Source organism: Dipodomys merriami, unplaced genomic scaffold (genome assembly GCF_024711535.1).
Source record: "Dipodomys merriami isolate MVZ:Mamm:240054 unplaced genomic scaffold, mDipMer1.0.p SCAF_1, whole genome shotgun sequence".
Classification (NCBI taxonomy): domain Eukaryota; kingdom Metazoa; phylum Chordata; class Mammalia; order Rodentia; family Heteromyidae; genus Dipodomys; species Dipodomys merriami.
Window position 1 is genome coordinate 102,836,915 of NW_027202270.1, and position 16,620 is coordinate 102,853,534.

Sequence of the window (16,620 nt, forward strand, 5' to 3'; positions counted from 1 at the left end):
TGTATATCATATGCACATTTGCTTTAAATATATTTTCATCAAAATGTTGAAGCTATGGGTTAGGCTGATTCAATATATATTAAATGTTATTAACCTATTAGCTTAATGATAAAACAAGTCATATCAAATTCACTTTCTGTTATAACATACCTGACAGTTCATTTTTTAATTCAAATAAAGATACTATTCTTTTTTGGTACTGTGGATGGAATCCAGTGAGCCACCCTCCCTCCCTCCCTCCCTCCCTCGCTCCCTCCCTCCCTTCCTTCTTTTTTTGTTGGTCATGGGGCTTGAACTCTGGGCCTAGACTGCTGTCCCTCAGCTCTTCAGCTCAAGGAGAGCTCTCTACCACTTGAGCCCCAGTGCCACTTCCAGTTTTCTGGTGGTTAATTGGAGATCAGAGTCTCTTGGACTTTCCTGTCTAGGCTGGCTCTGAACTGTTATCCTCACATCTCAGCCTGCTGAGTAGCTAGGATTACAGGTGTGAGCCACCGGTGCCTGGTCCCAGTCTTTTTCTTACTAGATAAACACTTCACTACTAAGCTACATCCTAATCTATAACTTGAGTTGTTAAATGTTTTGTCAGTACTAGGGTTTGAACTCAGTACCTCCTTGCTAAGCAGGTGTTTTACTGCTGAGCCATGCCTCTATTCTCAAGTTATAAATTCTAAAATGGATTCAATATGAATTAGTTGCCACAATAACCTAAATGCTACACTTTTCAATATTTCTTCTATTACTCTCATTAACTCTCAGGAGAACAATGTGACAAATTATTTCTTTTCTTGGTGCCAAACAAGTAAGATTTATTGGGTAGTAAGCAACACAGTTTTCTTTTACAAAGCAGACAAACAGAAAAAGAAAAGCAAGAGACCAGAGACAGGTTCTCTGGCATTAGTTATTAGTAAAGATGAGGAACTGGAAACTCATTTTCCCCAAACTAAGCATGCTCATGCATCCCTGGAAAGCTGTTATATAGCTCTAAGGTCTTAGAATGAAGATTATTTATTGTTCTAGTGGTTATGTAAATAAGGAAAAAAATCTAGACTTTTCTAGTTCATTACTCTTTGACAATACAGTAGGCCCACCTTATCTTTGGACTTATTTCATATAGTTTTGATTAACTGTGGCAAAAAATAAAAACCCAAAGGAATTACACAGACAAAAATTTAAATTCCCACATATGTAGGATGTATTACACAGTTCAACCTGATGTCTGTTGAGTTTAAATCATTGTATGATCTGTTAAATATTTCTCTGCCCTTAATTCTGTGATATTATGATTCCAAAAAAGCAAATGCTACCCCTAAAACAAGGTATGTTATTATGCTTAAGTGAAGTGATAATGTAAAATTTTGTATTTTTTTAAAGGTGGCATATCTTTAGTAGAAATTGGGTGGCATTACAGGAATAATGAATCAAGTATCTACATAGTACTGTATGTAATTCTATGCATTATTTTTTCCTCAGTAGTAATCTCCATGGTACCAAATATGTCTGAGGATACCAAAGACCTATAATATATTGTCTTAAACCAACCAATACTTTTCCCCACAAGACCCCTATTTCTGCTGTATTTGCAGATGAGATAAAAGGTAGAAAACAGTTTTTTTAAAAAGTCCATTGTTAAGCTTTTGTGTCTCCTAAAATAGTGTTTCTAAAATAAGCTGAAAAGAAAAAAAATTTTGTTATAAAATAGTCATAGGTTTGGTATCCATGGATTCAGGTAACCATAGATGGAAAGTATTTTCTTAAAAAATGCATTTGTGCCAGGCTCCAGCTGTTCATGCCTGTCATCCTAGCCACTAAAGAGACTGAAACCTAAAGGATCATGGTTTGAAGCCAGCCTGGGCAGAAAAGCACATGAGACTCCACTTCAACCAACAAAAATCTGGGCTGAAGGTGTAGCTCAAGAGGTAGAATGCCAGCTGTGAACAAGGAAACAGAGCAAGAGGGTGAGGCATACTGAATTTTAAAAATTTTTAAAAAAGAAAACGTACTTAACATTTTTCCTCATTATTGCTTAAGCAAGATAGTTTAATAACCATTATATAAAATTTAGTATTAGGTATTGTAATTTAACCTACGGATGTCTACAAGTATATAGAAGGTTATGTGTGAGTTATAAATAAATAACTCAAGAGACTCGAACACTTTTGTATTCTGATATCTGCAGAAGTATTCTTAAACCAACCCTTACTAGCTACCACAAGATTACTTTAGTGTGACATTTGCTTTCATTAAAAAAAGTACCTCCCAACCAAGACCAGCTACAAAATCTTCATATGCTTGACTTCCTCCTGTGTTGGTAAGAATGGAGTGTTTGTCTTCTTGTCCTTCTGCAACATAAAATACTGCAATCTTGTGGGTCTCTCGGCTATTAAAAAAAAAGATTACAGCATTTATTCATTTATCCATTAACTCCTCTAGTAATTCAATTCTATGTACATAATGTGTTAGTTATAATAGGGAGATGAAAAAGACATGTTATGGTCTGTGGAAGAAGACAAGTAATTGCAATAAATTAAAAGATTACAAAGGTGACACAACTGCTACTGGAACAGAAGGAAGGCACTATTTCTTTTGACTGGGAAAACAGAGCAACTCAGAGGAGAAGGTAAAACTTAAGTTAGAGTAGTTAGCTTCATACATTATGTTTTTCTATCCTTATATGTTTTCAGACAAACTTTGAATCCAACAATTGTGAATCCCAGTTTTAAAGGAAATGTCTTAGAACTGAGTAGGAATACAGAGATGAGTGAGAAATGTATTCCTTCAAAGCACACACAAAAACTATGGATTCATTTTATTACTATGGTCTTTGATATTTTACTTTTGGTTTCCTCTTTTTTTTTTTCTTTCAGATTTTGAGACAGTCTTGTTGTGAAGCCTAGCTGGTCTTGAAGTTACTATGTAGCTCAGGCTGGCCTTGAATTCTCCATCTTCCTCCCTCAACCTCTCTAATGCTGGTATTACACGTGTGTATAACTATACCCAGATTCGAGATTTGAAAGGGTTCATAAACGTCACCTTTCCAAGCTAATTAGGGCACAGTATGTTTAATCAATATTGATTTAACAAGCATGGGTTAACAAACTTATGACCAGAAGTAAAGTTTCTATTAATTAACCACTTAGAAATATTGGTGAGGGGCTGGGGGTTTAGCCCAGAGGAAGGGCGCCCGCCCAGCGCGCACAAGGCCCTGGGAAAAAAAAACAAAACAAAAAAACAAAGAAAAAAAAAAAGCTACAAAAGACCAAAAAAAAAAATATTGGTGAATATACAGAAAAATTTCAATGTGCCATTGAATCAACATTTTTGGAGTGGAAGACTTCCTGAATTGTAGATTAAGAATCTTACTAGTAAAATACAATTTAACTGGTGTGCGTGCGTGCGTGTGTGTGTGTGTGTGTGTGTGTGTATGTGCGTCCAGCAAAAATGATTTTTAAAAAAAAGCATCATCAAGTTTTTGTTTTTTTGTAAAGACATATAGTGAATGAGGAAATATTAATTTAAGGAAATCTACTAAATTTTGTTAGCAATAGTGATTTGACATGAGCCATATGTGTTCTCTTTTCTCATCCCCTCAGCAATATGTTATAAATGTTTTGCCATGGGCATCTTACTTAAGCCTAGAAGAGGAAGGTTCCATGAGTTTTATCCTGGACAGTGTGGGCTATTGGTAATATTTTTCATCTTTTTCCAGGTCCATGTCACAAAAGCTCTATTAAAGCTATAAAAGTACAGATAAATGGACCACATAGCCCTTCCCTTACCTAACATCATTTCTAGACTAGGTGCTGAAGGCTGAGAATCCCAATATTCTTCATTCTCACTTGCCTACAGAGAGAAGGGTGAAGGTTCTTCTAGTAGAAGTAAGCTAAGAAGATCAGGGACTGTCAACCCTTCTAGTGCCTAATTGTAGAGTAGAGCTGAAGGTGTCACTTCAAATAAACCCCTGACCTCAGTTATAGATACTGGTGCTCAGAGTGAAAGGCAGGTCATAAGGACAAAGAATTTAGAACTACTTCTGTTTAAGAGGACTATCTGGAAAAGAGCCTGGGATAAATTCATTAAGAGAAACTGGTAGCTATGACACAAATGACATATCAAAGCATCTAATTTAAGGAACCAGGAAAAAGACAGTAAAAAAAAAAAAGCCCTTCTGGGATCACAGTTAATTCTGGAGGTCAAGAAACCTGTGTACATGCACTAGACTAAATCTAATTACAAACAATTGGAATAAGGTATCTGACAGATACATGTATATTTATTAACACACTGTCAATTCCTAGGAAGAAAAGCCTTAAATATAATATCTAGTCATTCCTGGAAGACTGGTAATCTGTGTACAGGCCCAAGGCTATATAACATTTTTGGAATGACCAGAGTGAAACTTCAAGCTATTAGGCTCTGTGTGAAGGTGGAACAAAAATGGAACAATGATCTGTGATAATAGCTTCCCAGTTGCACAAATCCAGCAGTAAATAGTGAAAATGTGTCTGCCTTGAGCACAAACTTTGATCAATAAGTAGGCATTGTAAACCCAAGGAAGATGCTCTCATTGATTAGGCTAAAACAGAAAAAAAAAAATTGGAGTAAGGAGATCAGATTTTTTTGGAAGCCAAATTGCTTCCAATGAGGAACAAGCCAACAACCACTAACATACTTTTAATTCAAAGATCAAGCTAAAGAGAAATGAAATAAGTACCATGCAAAAATGAAAAAAGTACCGTCTTCTGTCAGACTTATTTAAAATCAAAATAATAAACAAAAATCAATGAAGCTAAAACCTGTTTAAGATGATCAACCAACAACTAAAGTGAGGAAGAAAAGTAGACTTACATTACTAAAATCAAGAATTTGGGAAAAGACAACATCACATGCCTTCAAGAAATAAAAAGGATAGGAAATAGGGACTGAAAAGGTGGCTCAGTGGTAGAGTGCTTGCCTTGCATACATGAGGCCTTGGTTTCGATTACTCAGTACCACATAAGCAGAAAAAGCCAGAAGTGGCGCTATGATTGAAGTGTAGAGTGCTAGCCTTGAGCTGAAGAGCTGAGGGACAACACCCAGGCCCAGAATTCATGCCCCACAACCAACAACAAAAAAAAGGATAGGAAATAATATGAAAAATTCTATGCCAATAAATTAGTTAGATTAAATAGGTAAATTCTCAAAAAGACACAATTTTCTGAAACTAATAAGATGAATAAAATTGGATCTGTAGGTAGTAAAGACGACTTTCGTTTAGTAATTTGATTGAAAAGTAAAAATATTCCTACTTGCAGATGGCATCAGTTTATACATAGGAATAGCTAAACAATCCACTTCTAGAAAGTTGTTAGAGCTAATAAATAAGCTCAGTAATGTTAAAATACACAAAAACTATATACAGAGATCAACTGCATTTCTCTTTTCTTTTTTTCTTTTTTGTTGTTGATTGTGGGACTTGAACTTGGGGTCTGGGAACTGTCCCTGAACTCTTTTGATCAAGGCTAGTGCTCTACCACTTTGAGTCACAGCATTACTTCTAGTTTTCTGGTAGCTAACTGGAGATGGAGAGTCTCATAGACTTTCCTGCCTAGGCTGGCTTTGAACCATGATCCTCAGATGTCAGCCTCCTAAGTAGCTAGAATTATGGATGTCAGTCACCAGTGCCTGGTTTCAACTAACACAATGAATAATTCAAAAATAAATGAAAAAAAATCCTTTTATGAAAGAATAAAAACTGTATTTTACAAATGTAAAATTTATACTCTGAAAACAATAAAATATTGTCAAAAGAAATTAAAAATCTAAATTGAAAACTTTCCCATGTTCATGGACCAAAAGACTTAATTAATATTACTAAATGACAGTACTACCTAAACTGACCTATAGATTCAGTACAAGCCCTATAAAAATCTAAGGTACTTATCTTACAAGAATCAACAAGAGTAGCAGGCCCAGTGGCTCACGCCTGTAATCCTAGCTATTCAGGAGGCTGAGATCTGAGGATCTCGGTTCAAAGCCAGCTCAGGCAGGAAAGTCAGTGAGACTCTATTCTCCAATAAACCACTCAGAAAACCGGAAGTGGCACTGTGGCTCAAGAGGTAGAGCACTTGCCTTGAGCTGAAGAGCTGAGGGACAGCACCCAGGCCCAAAGTTCAAGCCCCACAACCAACAAAAAAACAAAAAAGAATCAACAAGATAATCCTAAAAGTCACAAGAATATGCAACAGATGTGAAACAGGCAAAGCAATTTTAAGAATAGCTGGAGCACTCACACTTTGATTTCAAAACTTGCTGCCAAAGAAATCAAGGCCTCATAATACTGCCATAGGAAGACTCACATGTCTAGAAATAAACTCTTATCAATTGCTTTTTGATAATAATGCCAGAATCATTCAATGGAGGAAAAGAATAATTTCTTCAAAAGTAGATATTCACCCGCAGAAGAACAAAGGTGTTATGCCATCTACAAAAAAATTAAGTAAAAATGCTCGATAGGAAATGTACTAATTACCTTACTCATGTAACTATAACCCCTCTGTATACTATTTTTACAATGAAAAAACAAAAAAATTAAGTAAAAATGGATCACAGACCTAAATTTAAAGGTTAAACTATGAAGATTTTAGACAAAAACACAGGACCATATATTAAGCAAGAGCTTCTTAAATGTAACATGAAAAACACAAATGATAACAGAAAATAATAGATAAACTTGGACTTCATCAAAATTAGAAATTTTTGTGTTATGGATGCTACCATTAATGAAGTGAAATGACAACCTGAATATTCTGTTGATTTATGAGACTGTTTGTACAGAATTTGTATCCCAAAAGATATAAAGAACTCTTACAACTCCTCAAGTTGAAGACTGTCAAGTAATTGTTTCCTAGGGCTTCTATAACAAATTACACAAACCAGGTAGCTTTTAAACAATAAAAATTTGTTCTCATATATGTATCTAGATGCTAGAATTCAGGACTAAAAGTGTTGATTCTAGGATGAGTTTTTTTTTTGTCTTTCCTGATTGTCGACAATCCTTAGCATTCTTCACTTCTAGCTGCAATTTCTGCATGGCCACATGACTTCTGTGTGAATATGTGTATGTGCCTTCAAATGGCTTTCTTATAAGAATGCCAGTTATGAAATTTAGGGGCATATCCAAACTAATATGACCTCATTTCAACTAACTGCAATGCTACTGCCAAATTATGACATGAGGTTCTGGTGGACATGAATTTTTATGGAAAATGTACAAGAATAGTCATAGCAGCATTGCAGTGTTCATTATAGTCAAGAAAGTGAAATCCAAATGTCCTAACAGATGAACAAAATGCATTTTATCCTTATAATAGAATAATATCTAGCAATAAAAAACAATGAAGTACTGAATGAAGCATGCTGAAATGTATATAGACTTTGAAATCATCATGTTGATCTGGGCCCATAGTCCAGCAGTAGAGCAGCTACCTAGCATGCACAGGTCCTGGGTTAGAAAACAAAACAAAAACACGTTTTCTGTGACATATAGCTGATACTTTGTGTGAAACCATCATGTTCAGTGAAAGAAGCTTCCATAGGAGACTACATGGTGTTTTATTTCACGTGTGTATAGTCTCCCTCACTATATTGCAGTTCACTTACTGTGATTTCCCTGTATTGCAGGTTAAAAAAAATATTTTATATCTAATTCTGTATCACTGAGTTTTTGCTGTATCATAGGACTTTGCGGTATATAGGTATTTATCTAATATTTATGGTTTTATTTTTTGCCTAACAATTTAAATATAAACAATATAAAATGTTAATTCAAACATATTAAAAGAATGTTATATTGAAATAAAATGCAATATATATTTCATCAGCAGATGGCTACCATATTGTACTCAATGGAAATTCGGTAAGCCACTACTGCTTGTGCAAGTTTGCCAAAGTGAGATTGTACATGGCACACTACTGGCTGATGGAATGGAAGGTGACCACCACAGCACTGTGTTCCAAATCCTGGGCGCTGACTGGCTCAGTGACTGTAGCATAGATTTGTTTGCTCTCCCCCACTGTGCCCATATGTTTAGCATCTCTCCTTGTGCACTTCACATCAATGTGTCATTGTTGTGTATAGTGTTGCTCTGCAGTGTCATGTGAAATTTTTGTAAAAGTTTAAATTTATTTTAAGCCCAAACCCTATTATGACACCCAAATGTTCTGTACCTTCTAAGCAATACACTGCTTCTAGCAATGTACCCAAGCTCCAGAGGGAGATGCTTACCATTAAAGAAAAGGTGGAACTTCTCCAACATGTTAAAGGAAGGCAAAAACTATGCAGCTGTAAGCCGCCATTACAGGATTAATGAATCTATTGTTTGCTACATAAAGAAAGGCAAGAAGAATATTAGGTCTATGGCAACAATTACTTTTAACAAGCCTGCAAAGAGAGTGGTTATTTCCCACAATAAGGCCATTGTGTGGACAGAGTCTGCATTGGCACTGTGGATAAATGACTGCAGGAGGAAGAATATCTTGATGGATACCAACACCTTCCAGATGACGGTCAAGAAACTTTATGATAGCATGAAAGCATGGATGTTGATGTTCACAATGGTGACAAGATGAAGACAAGGACAATGATGCAGAAGTAGGACATTTGAGTGCTTCTCCCACCACACCAACCCCATTCAGTGCCAGCAAGGGCTGGTTTGACAAATTTCAAAGACTCTCTGGACTCAAGAGTGTTTCTCTGCACGGAAAAGCTGCCTCTCTGGATAAAGCCAGAGATGAGGAGTGCTTAAATGACATGTTCAAATCCATCACTGAGGAAGGGGGCTATAAGCCTGAATAAGTTTTTAACATGGATGAGATGGGCTTATTTTGGAAACGGATGAGGTCTTGCACTTTTATTAAGAAGGACAAAGCAAAAGCCCTTAGTTTTAAGGCCCCAAAAGATTGAGTAACTGATTATGTGTGGGAGTGCTGCTAGCTTTATGATAAAGCCAGGGCTTATTTACATCAAAAAACAAAAACAAAAACAACCAAGAATAAGAATGTGTTGCCTATGTACTAGATGCACAACCCAAAGGCCTGGATCAGGAAACTCTTCATGGCTGATTGGTTCCACCAGTGCTTTATCCTGGAGGTTAAGCTTTATCACTCTGCTAAGGCTGTGAAGCTGGCAAAACTATTGGGAGGAGACGGTTTCAATACTATGACTCCTGACGCTGTGAATGACTTGATTAATGTCCACTCAGAACCACTGATGCACAATCTGACTGGGATGACAAAATTAATAAGTGAAGAACAGGATGAGGAAGAAGATGAACTACAGGCTGAAGAGGAGGAGAAGGTTGGCCTAACACTTGACTGTCTTGCAACCAGGGTAAGAATGGCCAAAGAATTTCAGCAAGTGGCTAAAGAATGGGACGCCCAGATGTTTCATTCATTGTACTTCATAAATAAATAAATAAATAAATCAAGAGAAAAACCTTCTCACTCAGAAGAAGAAGCAGCACCAGCAACTTGGATAAAGTCAGTTACTCCTTCATCTTTAGTGGGAATAAAAGTTATGGTCTAGGGTGAAGATATTGCACTATCTGATAAAGCGCCTGATGAAGTGGTGCCTTCACAAGAGCTGAAATGTTCTTCTTGGCTGTGCAGTACATTCATCTCATCATCATCACTTTCATCACCATCAGTACTACACAACTTGAATTTGTAATTCAAGTTGTAGTACACTTCACTGGTGAGTACCCATATAGAATTTTTTATATTGCTAAAATTACATAGGTTTAAGAGTGTAGAAAGTGTTTAAGAGCATATCAAGTGTTTGTAAGACAGTGGGAAAGGTTTATAGGAGACTGGGAAGAGTTTATAAAGCCTTAAAAAGATATACACAAAATAATAATAAAAATAATGCTACTTCACAGATTTTCACTTATAGTGGAGGTCTCTGGAATGTAATTCCTGTGATAGGGATATGTATATATACATATATGTATGTATATATACATGGGTGTATATATATATGAATATACATATGGATATAAATATATATATATATTCCAGAATGGAAAAATTCATTGAATAGATTAATAATCTATGGCCAGGGGATAAGAAGTAGTGTTTGAGAGAAAATGAGGAGTGCCATGATAATAGATATTGGGCTTCTTTTCAAAAGGACTAAAATGTTCTAAAATTAGGTTACAGTGATAGCTTATGCAGCCTTGTGAATATACATCTACTAATATATTACTAATTGTATTTCAGTGTTGGTTTGCTAATTTGTGGGGAGTGAGGAAGATTATCTACTAGATATGAAAGTGTATTATAAAGCTATAATAGATGCTAGTGGCTTACGCTTGTAATCCTAGCTACTCAGGAGGCTGAGATCCGAGGACTTCAGTTCAAAGCTAACTCAGGCAGACAAATCCTAGAGACCCTTCCCTCCAATTTAGCAAAAATCTGGAAGTGGAGGTATGGCTCAGATGGTAGAGCATCAGCAGCAAGGAGGTGAGGCCCTGTGTTCAAGCCCTGGTAGTAATACAAAAGGGGGGGGGGAGCTATAATAAAGTTATATTTGTATAAGAAACAGGTAAGATTTGGCAGCTTAATATTTGGTAAAAGAAACATCAAATCAAAGGTTAAGGTATGAGTTCATTCAATAAATTATTGAAACAGATTATTCACCAACATTCAAGCTAGTTCCAGTTCTCGTTCCATAACTGAAAATGTATTCCAGAATAAAGAATTAAATGTAAAATAATTACTACCTCCACCAAATAAATATCTTTAAAGAAATATAGAATCTTTAGATGACTTCAACATTTCATTCTGTAAGTACATAGTTGTGCCTCTGTTTATATAGAGGGAATCCAAAGGAAAATACAGATACAATTCTTTTCATTTTTATGTAGATCTATGTTAAACAATCTTAAGTTGAAATGGAAAACTAAACAACTAGCTTTCACACATAGTATATATTTTTCTTTTTCTTATTAAGGAGTTGTACAAAGTGATTGCAATTCTGTAAGTCAGGTTAATGAGTATAATGTCACTCCTTCCTTTGCTTTCCTTCATTTTCCCCCTCCCATTTCTGCCCTCAAATTGCATAGTTCATATTTGAATATATTGAATATTGAGTATATTGAATAACAATGGCTACATTTTCTCATCCTTCCTCCCCAGTCCTGTCTCCTAAACATTGATTGTTAACACATATATACACATATGAATCATTATTGCAAGTAAGAGAAATTCCTTAAAACCAGAATTAAGTGTAGTAAGAATTTTATTTTTTATTTTTTTTGTAGTAAGAATTAAAACATTAAAATTTCATATGAATATATGAAAAATTACAGGGCCAGGGATTGAAAACAGGGCCTTTTATATGCCAGGCAAGTAGAATTCTATCAATGAGCTATAACCTCAGCCCATTTAACTTCCCTAATAGTAAAAAAATAAAAATTTGGTCAGTTATAGTTCTAGCACTCAGGACATGAAGGCAGGATTGTGAGGTCAAGATCAGCATGCACTACATAGCAAAGACCCTCTTTCAACCAAGCAAAAAAGAAAAATTAAATAGATAACATGATCAGTCTTTCAAGCTATAATGATTGGTAACACATGACTAATATCCTATATGCTGGTCAGGTTGAAGTTACATGAGTATTCTTACAAATGTTGGTAGAATTATAAATTATCACTTAATGGAAAGCAATTTTGTAATATATATGCCTAAAATGTTTTTGCACTTTGACCTAATAATTTTGTTTCTAGGAATCTATCCAGGAGCAACTAATTTTAAATGTCTAATAATCACAGAACTTGATGCCATAAGAAATTTTTGATACACATCTAAATGACTAAGGAAAATACAATAATGAAGTTAAAAAATGGTAACTTGGTACACCATAGGTATGATTTCTATTTTTTTAAATAAGGCATTTAAATACAGAAACACTGAAAATTAGTATTAGCAATAGTGTCATAAATAGATGGATTATTTTTATTTAATGTTTTCTGTAAAAATCAAGAGAATTGAAAAACTTTTAAAAAACCATTCTGAGGAAAGCTAAAATCCCCCTTCACAAAAACCAGTTAAGAACTATAGGATAATGATATTTTCCATAAATAAACTAGTACAGGCTATGAAAGGAATAAGGACTATAAACTGAAACTGAGGAAAATGTTGGGTTTTTTTTGGTATGTTTAAAGACAGATAAAATGCTTATGGTAAGAAGAGTACATAGAAATAAAGATAAAGATTATTTGTTGAAGATTTCAAAATAGGCAGAAAAGGTAGAAAGCAGAGAAATATATGTAGTAACAAAAAGATGATTTGTAAAACTTAGGTGAGCAAGAGCTGTCTCAACAGAAATTTTACAGGAGAGGGGAGGGGTGGAGACTTGTTTTGTAAAGGAAAGAAAGGCCTGAATCATCTCATTCATTTTGGATTCCTGTACTCCTGTCATAGTCAATAATTTGTTTCATACTAGCTTCTCAGTCAGAATCTTTGGATGTATAATGTTTGTCCAAGCAAAAGGGAAAAAAATCTAAGAATAATTTATAGGTGATTCAAAAAATGACAGGGAAATGTATAAAAAGGATATAAACAATTCAAGCATACCAAGTTATAATACAGCTCTAAATTTTTCTTAAAAAATACAATTTCTAAAATGGAAATAAAAGTTTCTGCTCAGAAAGTAACTCAACAGTGTGGCATTTATTTAATACATTATTCACGGTATTATTCTTAACAGAACTAGCTGAAAGTTGCTAGTTATAAATATGAAGATTTTCCAGCAACTTACCACTGCCTTGAATCCAAATTCCTAAGTTCTCTAAGTAGCTTTTCATTTTTTTTCAAGAGATGAAAGCTCCTCCTAAACAGAGAGACTTATAAACATTTTTATCACCTTAGCAGTAAACAACATTATATAGTAGCAGAAATATTTTCCATTCTACTCATGCAACTTATACATATTTCTTGCCTTTTCATACTTCTAATACAAAGGAAAACAGACCCTAAAAATGTAAAGAATATATGTCATTATTTCTACAAGGCTCTTATTCATTTCTGCTAGCAGATCATATCTACTGGCCACTTCAATCTCTCTTGAAGATGTGTGCATCCCAAACTCAACCAGAAAAGTAGATATGATTATCTGTAGGAATTTGTTTTCTTCCTTGTTAAATATTTTATTTTTAAGCTCTAAAGGAATATATATTAACTCTTATTAGTGTTAATATGTACATAAAATCAAAGTTTACTGTGGTAAAAATACAGCTTTTCCCATCTTTAATTTTTCTTGGGCAACAACATACAGACTAGAATGAATTTAGACAACTACTGAATGAAAACGACTTGCACTTGGACATCCCATAGGTAAACCATGTGCCTGATATAATTGGTTTAAGATAGGGATATTGCCTGTTAAGTATGAAATGAGTATCCAGTTATATCTGGGTTTCTTGTTCCCCTCCCCCATAAGCCAAACAAAAATGATATATTAAAGAATGCATTGTCTTCCACTTTCCTACAGCATTTCATAGCACAGAAATTAACACAATGAATACTAGGTACTGGTAGCTCACACCTATAACCCTAGCTACTCAGGAGGATGAGAGCTGAGAATTATATTTAAAAACTGCCCCAGGCAGGAAAATCTGTAAGGCTATCTCAAATTAACCAGTAAAAATCCAAAAGTGGAGCTGTAGCTCAAGTGGTACAGTGCTAGCACAAAAGCTCAGGACCAGCATCCAGGCACTGAGTTCAAGCCCCCAGGACCAGCACAAACAAGAACAAAAAAACAATCCCACAATGTAAGGAACAGAATTCAGAGGTAGAAGCTGTGCTTCAGCATGTATCAAGAACCTGAGTTCAATTCCTACTATCCAAACAAACCCAGCCCCAAAAGCCCAACAAAATCTAAATGTATATCAGTAATGCTTTATATTAATGTCAATCAATCTTAGTGTTCCTTTTTGTATAATATATGATTCTCTCTACTATATGAAGTGGGAGTCATGCTCAATTTACAGATTATTTCCAAAGACTTAAAGATTAAGTATCTCTCACCTAGGTCTTCTGATTTAAGTTGAATATTCTTTTCATTTAACTCTCACCTAACTTAAGTACATTTTTTATAGTAAGATTTTTCTTTTTGGGGTTGGTCATGAGGTCTGAGTGCTGTCCTTGAGCTCTTCTGCTCAAGGCTAACACTACCACTTAGAGCCACAGTGCCACTTCTGGTTTTCTGATGGTTAATGGGAGATAAAAAGAATCTGATAAGACTTTGTGCTTGGGCTATCTTTGAACCACGCTCTTCAGATCTCAGCCTCCTGAGCAAGCCACCAGCGCCTGGCTAAATTTTTGTTTTGTGGTGCTGAGGGTTGAACTCAAGGTTTCACATGTGCTAAGCATGCACTATACCACTGAACTATCTGCCTTATCTTAGTTATTAATAAGGTTTTGTAACATACACAAGAAATCAAAATAGTAAGATTAAAAAGTCCAGATTCTTTCCTTGATTTGATCCAGAATCTTGAATTCCACTAACTAAAACCAGAAATGATTGCAGTTGGTCTAAAAAAGTTGTTAAGCCTACATGAAGGCTGAAAGAAAGATTTTTTTCCAATCATATGAGCAATAATTTCTAAGTCAGAGATTTACAGCAGTCATTCTCAAAATGCTAATAATTAATCAGATTAAATGGTATTTTATGTTCCTGAATCTTGATATAATTCAGTAGTCTTAAAGGGTGCTGGTGGCTTATTCCTTTAACCTACCTACTCAGGAGGCTGAGATCTGAGGATTGTAGTTTGAAACCTGCCCAGACAGGAAAGTCTTGTGAGGCTTTTGTCTCCAGTTAACCACCAGAAGCTGGAAGTGAAGCTATGGTTCAAGCAGTAGAGTTCTAGCCTTGAGAAGAAAAGCTCAAGGACAAGGCCCAGGCTCTGAATTCAAGTCCCAGGACCACCACTCTCGTACTCTCCCCTCCCCCCTCCTTCCCTTTTTCCCTCCCCCCTCCCCCACACACCCCTAAAGGTTAAAGAACTAATTGGGAGATAAAATTTGGTAAGAAAAAGATTAGAGAATGAAATCCTTGATCCAGAAGATGCTTAAGATTCACAATTAATCAAGCCAATAATTACATCAATAGTGTAGCTCTGAGATGAAGGGAATAGTTAGTATGTATGATCTGTAAAATAACTAGGATGAATTCCCATGTAGACCTGTGTAATTAGATTTGTTAACTAAAATGTACTTTAAGATAAAAATCTGTAAATGAATAATTTATAAATTAAAAAAGATTAAACATTTAAAACAAATGAAAATATACATTTTTTATTCTTACCTTTTGTCCCAGGAATTCATTCCCAATATACTAAGAAGCAACCTGCAATAATAAAATGCTGACTGAGGTTTTTGAGGTACTGGTTCATCTTGCTCCACAGCTTTCATGTTTAAGTCATTAAAGTGCTTCTCAACAAATTCTTTTTCTTCTGTATATTGCTTAAGGATAGCATTAATAACATCATTTTCCTGCTTTTCAGAAATGCACACAGGTTGTGGAGCAGGAATATTAAGCGAGATTCCAGTTCTCTGTAAGCATTCAGGACTAGTAACACCCAAATACTGCAAGAGTTCATCAAGAACATCTTCCTCATCTCTTATTGTATCCCAAGTTGGTACAGTTTCTCTAAATCTTTTAAACTGGAGAGAAAATCCATCTTTTACTGTCATATCTTCTAAGCATTCATTAGATGTAGGAGACTCTTCTAATTTCTCTTGGTGAGGCAATGAAAGTATGAAAGATGTAGGTTCTGAGAAGCTGCTTAAAGGAGGTGGTCCATACAGTATTGCAGAATCCCATGAGTATTTTCCAGAAAGATCACGTACTATGATTCTGACATTTGAATTGGCTGATGCAAGTCCAGCAGATAAACCACCTCCAGGTATACTCTCTTCTGATCTGATCTGGATACAAGACACTAAGGTTGTGTTGTTCAACACAAAGAACTGGATATTTGGACTCTCAAAGAGTTCAGGAGACAGCTCAGTACTTTCACTGTAATGATTGTCATGATTTTCACATACCTGACTTGTTAACATAGCAGGGCCACCGCTCATTGGGTAATGGCCCAAGTGATTTACCAGATGGGTAATAACAGTTCGGGCTGCTATAGAGATTAATCCTTGTTGCATTTGAGTTTTCACTAGAAATAAAAAAAATAAATGAATACTAGTACTGCTGCTTCCTGGAAGTCTTGAAACAAATAAAATATTAGCTAACAGGGCCTCTATCACAATGTTAAAATCACAATCAAATTATTTGCATTAGTATTTTCAACTTAGATTCCACATAACTGGAATGAAGGTAAAGAGGAAAGGAGACATTTTCTTCAAAAAATTTTGCTAATGGGTCCAAATTTAAACCAAAAATTTAAATATAAATTCGCTTTTGAACTATCTAAAGTATTATGAGCTAAGTCTTTAAAATATACTAAACACACAGATCAAATACCTAATGGAATATAACTTCTAAATAGTTTTTTATCTCAAGAATAGATTCCAGATTCAGAGACATAGTTTGCAGCATCCTTTAAATGTCACTGAATTCTGGCCTTTAC

The 16,620-nt window shown here is 35.1% G+C and overlaps 1 protein-coding gene across 9 annotated transcripts in view; it reads right to left on the reverse strand.

The window, feature by feature from the left end:
* Ralgapa1 (Ral GTPase activating protein catalytic subunit alpha 1) overlaps positions 1-16,620 on the reverse strand; it is a 233,307-nt gene that overhangs the window by 53,293 nt on the left and 163,394 nt on the right. For all 9 annotated transcript variants that reach the window (XR_011372986.1, XM_070026666.1, XM_070026690.1 and 6 more), the window contains 3 exons: positions 15,345-16,206; positions 12,798-12,869; positions 2,254-2,377 (listed from right to left, as the gene is read on the reverse strand). Coding sequence is in view for 8 of the 9 variants with exons in the window: in XM_070026666.1 (XP_069882767.1) it covers positions 2,254-2,377; positions 12,798-12,869; positions 15,345-16,206 (1,058 nt within the window). In the remaining variant the exon portion in view is untranslated. The remainder of the gene's footprint in view (positions 1-2,253; positions 2,378-12,797; positions 12,870-15,344; positions 16,207-16,620) is intronic.